This window comes from Schistocerca cancellata, chromosome 7 (genome assembly GCF_023864275.1).
Source record: "Schistocerca cancellata isolate TAMUIC-IGC-003103 chromosome 7, iqSchCanc2.1, whole genome shotgun sequence".
NCBI classification, from domain to species: Eukaryota; Metazoa; Arthropoda; class Insecta; order Orthoptera; family Acrididae; genus Schistocerca; species Schistocerca cancellata.
Window position 1 is genome coordinate 41,097,605 of NC_064632.1, and position 11,902 is coordinate 41,109,506.

At 40.1% G+C, this 11,902-nt stretch overlaps 1 protein-coding gene across 1 annotated transcript in view; it reads right to left on the reverse strand.

Annotated features, from left to right (window-relative positions):
* Window positions 1-7,826, reverse strand: part of LOC126092423 (COMM domain-containing protein 8-like) — a 74,474-nt gene extending 66,648 nt beyond the window's left edge. Inside the window, exon 1 of the mRNA XM_049908014.1 lies at window positions 7,515-7,826. Coding sequence (XP_049763971.1) covers window positions 7,515-7,574 — 60 coding nt within the window. The 5' untranslated portion in view covers window positions 7,575-7,826. The remainder of the gene's footprint in view (window positions 1-7,514) is intronic.
* Between the last annotated feature and the right edge of the window lie 4,076 nt (window positions 7,827-11,902).

Genomic DNA, 11,902 nt, shown 5'->3' on the forward strand with positions numbered 1-11,902 from the left:
AGATTAAAACTGTGTGTCGGATCGAAACTTGAACTTGGGGCCTTTGCCTTTCGTAGACAAGTGCTCTACTGACTGAGATATCCAAGAACGGCTCACGACTTGTCCTCACAGCTCTTCTTCCAACAGGAAGTTTCACATCAGTATACACACTGCTGCAGAGTGAAAATTTTATCCTGGCATGTTTTATTATTTTAGGCTTACTTCTATATAACATTTGATTTGGTACCATGCCAATGTTTGTTATCTAAAGTACATTCAAACGGGATATCGAGCATAGATGCCCACATTTGCTGAGAGGCAAGATTTCAGAACTGGCAATTTTTGACATGCTGTAATTGATCCCAATAGTTTGAGAATGTGTTGTATCCCAAGAATTAAATTTGACAAGAAGTACTTACTGTATCTCAAAAGATAGTTATATCTTTAGTAGTTTTAAGATGGATTACTTTAGTAAAAGAACAGTACATATATTTCAATAGTATGTGTGAAATACATTATTTAATGTTAGTAATACCACCTTTTTTATTCAAGAATCTGAAACTATGTCCTCAAATGACTGAATCCAGAATATAAATGTGTTATGAAAGGAAGCTAAAAAAACAGCCACAAAAAATTTATTCATACTCCAATAGTGTTAGTCATCATCATCATCATTTAAGACTGATTATTCCTTTCAGCGTTCAGTCTGGAGCATAGTCCCCCTTATAAAATTCCTCCATGATCCCCTATTCAGTGCTAACATTGGTGCCTCTTCTGATGTTAAGCCTATTACTTCAAAATCATTCTCAACCGAATCCAGGTACCTTCTCCTTGGTCTGCCCCAACTCCTCCTACCTTCTACTGCTGAACCCATGAGTCTCTTGGGTAACCTTGCTTCTCCCATGCGTGTAACATTACCCCACCATCTAAGCCCGTTCGCCCTGACTGCTACATCTATAGAGTTCATTCCCAGTTTTTCTTTGATTTCCTCACTGTGGACACCCTCCTGCCATTGTTCCCATCTACTAGTACCTGCAATCATCCTAGATACTTTCATATCCGTAACCTCAACCTAGTTGATAAGGTAACATGAATCCACCCAGCTTTCGCTCCCATACAACAAAGTTGGTCGAAAGATTGAACGGTGCACAGATAACTTAGTCTTGGTACTGACTTCCTTCTTGCAGAAGAAAGTAGATCGTAGTTGAGTGCTCACTGCATCAGCTTTGCTACACCTCGCTTCCAGTTCTTTCACTATGTTGCCATCCTGTGAGAATATGCATCCTAAGTACTTGAAACCATCCACCTGTTCTAACTTTGTTCCTCCTATTTGGCACTCAATCCATTTATATCTCTTTCCCACTGACATTACTTTCGTTTTGGAGATGCTAATCTTCATACCATAGTCCTTACATTTCTGATCTAGCTCTGAAATATTACTTTGCAAACTTTCAATCGAATCTGCCATCACAACTAAGTCATCCGCATATGCAAGACTGCTTATTTTGTGTTCACATATCTTAATCTCACGCAGCCAGTCTATTGTTTTCAACATATTATCCATAAATAATATGAACAACAGTGGAAACAGGTTGCAGCCTTGTCTTACCCCTGAAACTACTCTGAACCATGAACTCAAATTACTGCCAACTAACTGCTGCCTGACTATCCATGTAAAGACCTTTAATTGCTTGCAAAAGTTTGCCTCCTATTCCATAATCAAGGTGTGGGTTCCTGTAGTCATGTCCTAGTTCATGAACCACGGGCAACGTATGAGTGCCCAAGTAAGTGGTCCTAACAGTCAGGATACCAGTTACTTTGGAAGAAGGCTGGGCATCTTGGACATAATCTGAGTCGTGGTCACCTTTGTGCTCATACGGCAAAGACTACCAAATCCAACGGTTAGTCCCTCAACCGTTAGGGGTAAAACTCAATGGGACTCGGGGCAAGTAAGGCTAGCAACCTGCTTCCCTAGTACTTTAAATATGATGCTGGCAACAATCAGAGCAAAATGCCTCGGACCTTTGGAGGTTACAGAGTCCCACCTCTAACTGACAAACCAGGGACTCCTAAGATACGACTTGGCAAACAAATGGTAATAGTGTTAGTTTGAAACTGAAAATTAAAAATCTGAAATAGGGAAAAAATGTGAGCATGATGAGAAAATCCTCTGGATATCAACAAAAACGTGACATTAATATCCATTACAAAGGAGAAACAGGAGATTTACTATAAAAAAAGACTTATTCAACCTTAATGCCATCTACACTCCTGGAAATTGAAATAAGAACACCCTAAATTCATTGTCCCAGGAAGGGAAAACTTTATTGACACATTCCTGGGGTCAGATACATCACATGATCACACTGACAGAACCACAGGCACATAGACACAGGCAACAGAGCATGCACAATGTCGGCACTAGTACAGTGTATATCCACCTTTCGCAGCAATGCAGGCTGCTATTCTCCCATGGAGACGATCGTAGAGATGCTGGATGTAGTCCTGTGGAACGGCTTGCCATGCCATTTCCGCCTGGCGCCTCAGTTGGACCAGCGTTCGTGCTGGACGTGCAGACCGCGTGAGACGACACTTCATCCAGTCCCAAACATGCTCAATGGGGGACAGATCTGGAGATCTTGCTGGCCAGGGTAGTTGACTTACACCTTCTAGAGCACGTTGGGTGGCACGGGATACATGCGGACGTGCATTGTCCTGTTGGAACAGCAAGTTCCCTTGCCGGTCTAGGAATGGTAGAACGATGGGTTTGATGACGGTTTGGATGTACCGTGCACTATTCAGTGTCCCCTCGACGATCACCAGTGGTGTACGGCCAGTGTAGGAGATCGCTCTCCACACCATGATGCCGGGTGTTGGCCCTGTGTGCCTCGGTCGTATGCAGTCCTGATTGTGGCGCTCACCTGCACGGCGCCAAACACGCATACGACCATCATTGGCACCAAGGCAGAAGCGACTCTCATCGCTGAAGACGACACGTCTCCATTCGTCCCTCCATTCACGCCTGTCGCGACACCACTGGAGGCGGGCTGCACGATGTTGGGGCGTGAGCGGAAGACGGCCTAACGGTGTGCGGGACCGTAGCCCAGCTTCATGGAGACGGTTGCGAATGGTCCTCGCCGATACCCCAGGAGCAACAGTGTCCCTAATTTGCTGGGAAGTGGCGGTGCGGTCCCCTACGGCACTGCGTAGGATCCTACGGTCTTGGCGTGCATCCGTGCGTCGCTGCGGTCCGGTCCCAGGTCGACGGGCACGTGCACCTTCCGCCGACCACTGGCGACAACATCGATGTACTGTGGAGACCTCACGCCCCACGTGTTGAGCAATTCGGCGGTACGTCCACCCGGCCTCCCGCATGCCCACTATACGCCCTCGCTCAAAGTCCGTCAACTGCACATACGGTTCACGTCCACGCTGTCGCGGCATGCTACCAGTGTTAAAGACTGCGATGGAGCTCCGTATGCCACGGCAAACTGGCTGACACTGACAGCGGCGGTGCACAAATGCTGCGCAGCTAGCGCCATTCGACGGCCAACACCGCGGTTCCTGGTGTGTCCGCTGTGCCGTGCGTGTGATCATTGCTTGTACAGCCCTCTCGCAGTGTCCGGAGCAAGTATGGTGGGTCTGACACACCGGTGTCAATGTGTTCTTTTTTCCATTTCCAGGAGTGTATAACACTTCATTTGCTTATAGAACTTTATATCTGTTCACATTAATAAATTTATTGCATTACTTTCATGACTTTTGTCCATTAGTGTCAACCAGCATTAACTGCAGTTGAACAAAATGTATTGTGATACCTACAAACGTTCTGGGTTGATTACATAAAGTATAGTACAGGGTCAATATACAACCAGGTGAGAAAACTTCCAAAACCATCTTCAAACTGGCCAACAGAACCACCTTTTAACAGCATATACAGCACCTTGTTGTCTGAGTTTGTCACACTACTGTGCAGCATGCCTACAGCAATGAAGAATTCGTGGCTTTGTGACTGCATTTGGCACCATGTTGCACCCACGGACTTGAGAAGGTTCTCTTGCAGAAGAGCACAATTTTTTTTTTTTTTTTTTTTTATCCCTTATAGTTTCAAACGATGTACAGAACTACAATATAGCATGGCTGTATTTTTCCACGTGTACTATAAAAGGTCTGTAATGTAAGACAGAACGCAGAATCAGTAGTTCATCTTGGTTTTTCTTTTCCCACACACAAATCGTAAATTACTGGTGCGATTTCATTGTGCACCATAGGGAGGGAGTGTCCTTAGGGGTGGATGACTAGTACATATACTGCCATCATATTTATGTGTAGGGAATAGATGACAGAATATGTGCACCACCATGTTAGACTGGCTTCTTTTTGGAACTCAGTAAGGGGTGAAAAGGAAGTTAAAGAAGAAGATTGAAGATGTTATTTCAGCACAATTCTGTAAAGCTTTGTATCCACCTTTATCGTAGATCAGCATCAAAAACACACCACAGACTCAGCATATTTTCCTACAAACAGGATGACAACTAATAAAACAAATGATATATCAGGTGTACACAATAAACTTATCAAAGCGGTGAAGAAGTTGAGACTAAGAATTCTATATAGCATAGTTACAGTCTGTTAAGTTGGGAAAAATACCTCAAATTAGGCTACAAAAGCCACCTAAGCTACAGTGCATCATTTGCAAGCTTCTTTCTCAATTATTTTTTACGAGCAAAAGGAGAGAAATGGATCTACAATAGCAGGTCTGTTGCTTATCTTCAGTTTTGTTTACCAATATTCCTACTGCACACTTCAATCTTTCAGGAAATATAGTGTGACTCACTGAATGCCTCCAAAGGAAACTCAAGGATGGGACTACCAAATCAGGACAAGATTTTAGTGCCTGGGCTGAGATACCATCATAGTCCTAAGAGTCAGTAGTATAATAATTTTTGTGATCACTCTTAACACAACTATGGTAGGCCTATGGAATTAAATAATGATAAAAAAGAATCTACAATCAATGAAGCAACACAAAATAAATATGTGAATAACATATCTTTTAACAAAACAAAAACTGACATCAGTAATAATAAAAATGCGAGTCTTTCAGAAGAGAATGTTGTGATAAGGCGTTTTTTTCCAGGGATCAACCAATGCCCCACCAAAATAGACACTGAAATTAAAACTTAGGGTCACAAATTATCATACAGTGTTAATGTGCTGTGTTTAAGAACGAAAGTAGACCTTTTGCCATTTTTTGTGGAAGAATGAAGACCTAATGCTTTATGTAAGCTACCTGTGAGCACAGTTTGACTGGGGCAGAAGTTGAGCAGTAACTTGCAACAGAATATTATGCACTATTTCACTGCCATAGTAATTAATGCCAGATATTATGAAAACACTCTTCTGGTTGCATGAATGTGTTAATGATTGTATAATATCTTAGGATCACCACATCACGTGAAAGATTGGAGCACTGTAAACCTGTATTCATCTGGTTACAACTCATGACCATCTTCAGTCAGTATTTGTTTTTATGTCTCATCAGTGTAAAAGAAAACAGAAGACGATGCGGCCATTAACATACAGGGTGCATCAAAAAGAATCCTCCGATTTTGCACATCTATATTTCTGAAACTAATAAACATACGGTATATACAATGAATTTTGTTTTTTGATGAATGGGAAACTCAAAAAGTTTTTTTTCATGCGCCTTCAATAGGGCCCCCCTTGAGATGCACAGCATATGTCAATGTGGCATTCAAATTGTTTCCACATTGCAGCGAGCATGTCTTGAATTACAGCTTTCACAGCTGCTGTTATGTGACGTCTCAGTTCATTCACTGTTGTTGGTAACGGTGGCACATAAACGGAGTCTTTTATAAACCCCTACAAGAAATAATCACATACAGTCAGGTCCAGTGACCTTGGACACCAGTAATGTAAGGCTGAATCATTTGGTCCAGTGCAACCGATCCATTGTTCGGTAATCATTTGATTTAAAAACTGCCGGTGCCCCAACAGTGGAAAAAGTAATTTCTCAAGCATATCAAGGTACGTGCTTCCTGTGACAATGTTCTCGCCAAAGAAAAATGGACCATACACCTTTCCCATGAAACTGCACAAAAAACATTAAATTTTGGAGAGTCAAAACAGGAACCACGTAAAATTCAAGAGTTTGTTCTTTCCAACAGTATATTGTTCACGCACATATCTCAAACAACATAATAGTTATGATTTTTTTTTAAATCTGATGATTCTTTTTGATACACCTTGTATAATGACAACACCCACAACAAGAGGAACGCTAAATACCAAGCTATCACAAGTGTGGAAGACAAGATAGTATCCATTGGTTGCTCTAAAAATTATCAACAGACAGTCATTTTTCTCTCATTCTATTTGCGAGTGGAATGGGAAGGAAAAAAAAATTGACTAGTGACGGTACAGGGCACCCTCCATCATGTACCATACGGTGGTTTGTGGAGTATCTATATAGATGTGTTCTTGTTAAATTGGTCATGTGTAAAAATGCAGAAATGCCTGCTGAAATGCATTACCATAACCTTTTTTTTTTTTTTTTTTTTTTTTTTTTTTTAAGTAATAGGGTGTCACCGGTACAAAAATTTTTTATTTGTAACTATACATTATGAGACGAATAAACTGCAGTCTGCATTCTAGATGTATCAACACACTGCCTCAAGAATTGCAATGTCCATGACTAGCGTTATTCAAAAGGAAAATTGTAATGGGTTTAAAACAGCACTCATTACACTCTAGTGGAGAATTTTGCAACAGTGACCAAACTGATTGGGCAAAATAATAATTTTCATCTATTATATGTATGTTATTATTGTAAACAATTTTCTTAACATGTTATACAAAAAGTTGTTGACAGGGCAAATCTATATAGCCTACAGAATTCTGATGCAGTCTGTCCAGCCATAACTGGTAAATGAGGCATATCTAACTATAAGGTTTGGCAAAATTGATGTCTGCTGGTGAAGTTAGCTTTGTTTATGTAAGTAACTCTAGTGAATCTGCTTACAATGGACAATTAACACTCCCCCCCCCCCCCCACACTCCTCCTAAATGTTTCCAGATATTATAAGCAAAAACACAGAATCTTGTGACTACAATAATGATGAGTCACAATTAGAATCAAATAATTTGCAGGGATATGAAATGGTATGTTCACACTGGCTCAATCGCAGGCAAAGCAAATGAGACCATGAATTGTGATGAAAATGTTGAAAATCTAAATTGGCAGACGCTTGTACATCGGCAACTACCCAGTTAAAATCTGCTCACAAAAAAACTTTCAAGAACTGTTACGAAACGAGGACTCTACGTACAATGGTTAACGGGAAGTACCACCCACTGGCATTACAGTGGGCTGCCAAGTATGGAAATAGATATATATTTTGCCGTGTTAACAGTCCTGTTGTTGGATGTAGCATCTATCAAACTGAGTACAATACAGTGTCATAAACTACTTTTGTGGTTAATTTACGGCGGTATTTGAGCTGTATAGTTACCTTGTTTAGGAGTTGGCAATCGAGTTTTTGGAGTTTCTCTTGGCAATTCACGCTCAACATTTCTGAGAAATCTTTCAATAGAAATAAACGAGCTAGTTTTTTTATTTAATCATTTATTTATCACAAAATGTTAGTTCGAAACAAACATAGTTCCAATCCATCGTAAACAGTAAACTACGCTCCTCAAAGATAATATTATTGCAAAGTCTACAGCCACTTTCCTGTCGCTTCAAACACCCAAATTTACTCCAAACTTCTTTAGTTATTCGTGTGAATACTAGATACGAGCGTTCAGGAGAACCCTTCTACACAATAAAAATAAACAAAAAAAAAGAATGTGACAAGATTAGAAAACGGAAAGAAACGTGATAAGTCCTATAATGATAGGAACTTCATACTAAAAACAATATTGTAAAATTTGCTCAATTACTGGCTTTGTTCCCTTTACGTTGAATATCAATATTACATGATTCCCTTTCAGTGCTAGATAACTATAGAATCGTGATTCAGAATCAGAGAGTAAGCAAAACACATTTTGCAATCACAAAAAATTTTCCATAGATAACGATAGAAATCGGTAGTCATGTGTTTTCTACCCGGCTGAAAAGAATTAAAATGAGTAGTACGAGGAATGTTGTTTTGAAATTATACAAAACAATGTTGAGGGAAGCTGAGAAGTTTCCATCATATAATTACAGGTGCACTATGCAGACAATGGTGTTTGAAGGCGAATCACGTTTTGCATTAAAAAATCTCTTAAGGTTAAGCTAGGTACATGATTCTCTTATCGCTAAGTGTACCCGTCTTTACAATTGTTTCAGGACCTATGCCCTGAGAAGGATAAGAGCGTCGTTTCGAGAGAATAAAAGTCAAACAAATCAAGCAGAAATAGATAAGGCAATACAATATGCCACAGATAATTTGGGTGCCATTCGAAGACAGGTTTGTAGCTTTCAAACAGCTCTACGGAATTAATGTCTAATTATGAGTAAGGCATCACGTACAAATGTTCACGTTTTAATAATGTATGTTCGAGGTTAAGTGAGGTACGGTAGAAATTTCCAGCCCAAGATTGTTAGATTTCGAATTATTTACAGCTGTTAGCGGTTCTACCCTAGATTCTGCTATATCAGACGACGAGAAATGCAGATACCAAGAAATAAACTCTTATTTATTATCCAATACTTTTGTTTGGGAAGTAGGCTATGTTTTCTTCATTAGACCTTCCACCTGCTTTGATTAGTTTCGCCTTAGATTGCACATAGATATTTGTCTTTAAAGTAAAACTTCGGTGAAGATGATGATGACAAAAAAAATCACCAAAAATGATATGTTGATCGTAAGAAGGTGATCTTCCATTAATAGTTGCTAAAGAACTATTATTATGAAGCATCTGTGTTCTGATTCACATGAAGCCCCTTTGTGTAAGATTTTGGACAGTAGAGGTTCTGCTTTTTAGATTACATCGCCCATGTAATTCATAAGCATCGTGTACCTCACAAAAAGTTTTCGCTAGCCCTAATTGAAGAAATTTGAAGACTGAAGGGAAGTAATATCGCACAGTTGTTTGTTGCTGCTACGTGCAATTCACGAACTATGCACTATTGGGAGTAGTTGTTTTGGAAGCAAACTCTTATCTTTGGCAATGCTGCATCTATATGCTGTTGTAATTTGTGCTTCATACATATACTATGTGCACCACCAGAAGTAACATCCAGGGGTTACAAATGCATAAATATGTTAAAATTGGAAGTGCTTTATTCAAAACGACAGTACTGCTGTACAGACAAGTACAATATTGCGAAGATCAACAGTTACTGGATGAGAAAGAGGAGTGACCTGAAGTCTTATAAAGATGGAGCAGATGCTGTATATGGCAAATTTCACTCAGTGTGAACAGAGCCCTCAGAAATACATTTGACAGTTATGTGTGAGCAGATCATGTAAATTCTGGAGGTTCGCCCAATAAATGACAAAATAATCTCGGTACAGCCCTGTTAATGACAACGTTTTTATACATTCTCACTTGATAGTTTGCCTTCCCACTGCCTATCCACCTAAACCCTCTTCCAATGTGTCTTAATCATTTTACACTGCCAAATTCAGCTATGTAATTTATACAAGTAAATATGTAATTTATACTACACACGTCATTTAGGCCCTACTGGATATTTTTAAGCTGTATTAAATGAAAGTAGAAAATCTCTAATATGTGATATTGGACCTCTAAAAGTGTGGTTCTGGTGACAGAATGATCTGTAGCATAGCTTGAGGTCTAGGTTAGTATGAATGGCGACAGTTTGAGTTGACGAAGCCAACAAATGTAAAAGTCAAATAAAGATTGTAGTAACATAATGAGCTCTAGTGTAACCTTATGTTTATGACCACACCCTATTTAAATGCACTTTGCCATACTTAACATACTTTTCATAAAAACTAAAATAGTAAGGTAAATTCAGAATAGATAAGTCTCTGATGAGTATTTTGAAGCATATTATATACATATATCATAAATAAATGCCGGCCGAGGTGGTCGAGCGATTCTAGGCGCTAAAGTCTGGAACCGCGTGACTGCTACGGTCGCAGGTTCGAATCCTGCCTCGGGCATGGATGTGTGTGATGTCCTTAGGTTAGTTAGGTTTAAGTAGTTATAAGTTCTAGGGAACTGATGACCTTAAAAGTTAAGTCCCATAGTGCTCAGAGTCATTTGAACCATAAATAAACTGAAAAAAAAAAAAGCGTCCGATCCCTCGCGTTGGCTGTGACCCGTGATGTAAGGGTGTTGTCGTGTGTGACGTCATGATGGCGCGGAGTTTGGTTTGTGAGTGTGGGGTGTTTGTAGATGTCGTCGTGTTGTGGTTTGTTGTGCTCTCTGGTGGTATGTTCAGGGTTTTCATTGGGCTCAGTTTGCTTTTGCTCATTATCCAGAATTGTTAGAGTGTCGGCTGTGTTTGTAGTTGAATTCGTTTCAGTGAGTAACGATTTTGTGTGAAGGTTAATTTAGTGTTGTTCGGTGTACATCGTGTGGTAATTTTAGTAAAATTAATCGGTTGTTGTTTTTGTTCTGGAATGGATAGGACGGATAAAATTAACAGTGAGCAGGTCAAGGGAAGTGTTCTATCCCAATGTGTGGCTGTGTATGTTGATATTGGTATCGGAAGATGTCTTTGAGCTGTATAGGCCAAGGGAAGTGTTCGATCCTAATTTATGGGATCGGGAGCTGCTGTTGAGCTATATAGGTCAAGAGAAGTGTCAGACTCCAGATGATATTGTGTTTAGTGGTATTTGGGGAGTTTTGTGATGTCAGTTTTTTCGTCGTTTTGTGTGGTTTTGTATGGGGGTGGGTGTCTAAATTTGTTTATATTTAGTTTTCCCCCACCCAAAAACACCCCATTTCCCGCGCTTGTCCCGTTAGTGTCATTAGGCTTTTTGTGGAAAGTGTGTGTGTTTGTTTTTCGATGTATTTTCGTCCTCATAATGTGTACGTACCGACTTTATATGCGCCATATTGGAATCGTGGTTTATGGTAGTTTCCGCCATATTTGTGAGGTCATGGGTCAAAGCAGATGGGCGGCATCGGACACTTCCGTGTTTCCGGTTCCAGTATGTAACTGGTACCACAAAAAGTGCTTCGTGTGATGTATGCTAGGAGGGACTGTAACCACTCGCTGTTTAGCTGAAGTGATGGGCAGTTGAGTGACATATTAAGAAATGTGTTAAAATACTTTAATTAATCTAATAAGATTGAGTGACGAAAACCGTATAAGTAACTGTAAAAACAGTTCAGAACCTCCGCCCCCCCGCCCAAAAAAAAAAAAAAAAAACAAAAACAAAAAAAAAACCACCCCATGAACTGCAGATCTCACGTTGGTCTTAGTGGGGTGGCTTCTGCATCTACATTTACATTAAACTCTTCAAACCACCATGAAGTGCATGGCAGAGGTTATGTCCCATTGTAGCAGTTACATATGGAGCACAGGAAGAATGGTTGTTTGAATGCCACTATATGTGCTGTAATTATTGTAATCTTTACCTCATGATCGGCATGTGAGTGATATGTAGGGGGTTTGTAGTATATTTCTAGAGTCATCATTTAAAGCGGTTCTTGAAACTTTAGAGAATCTGCCACTTCACTTTCTTCAGTCTCTCTGTGACACTCTCCCATGGGCCAAACAAACCTGTGACCATTCTTGCTGCCCGTCTCTGTACACGGTCAATATCCCTTGTTAGTTGTATTTGGTATGTGTCCCGCACTTGAGCAATATTCTAGAAGTTGTCACACAAGTAATTCCTGTGCACTCTCCTCTGTAGACTGATTGCATTTCCACAGTATTCTACCACTAAACTGAAGTCTACCACCTGCAACCATGACTGAGCTTATGTGATAA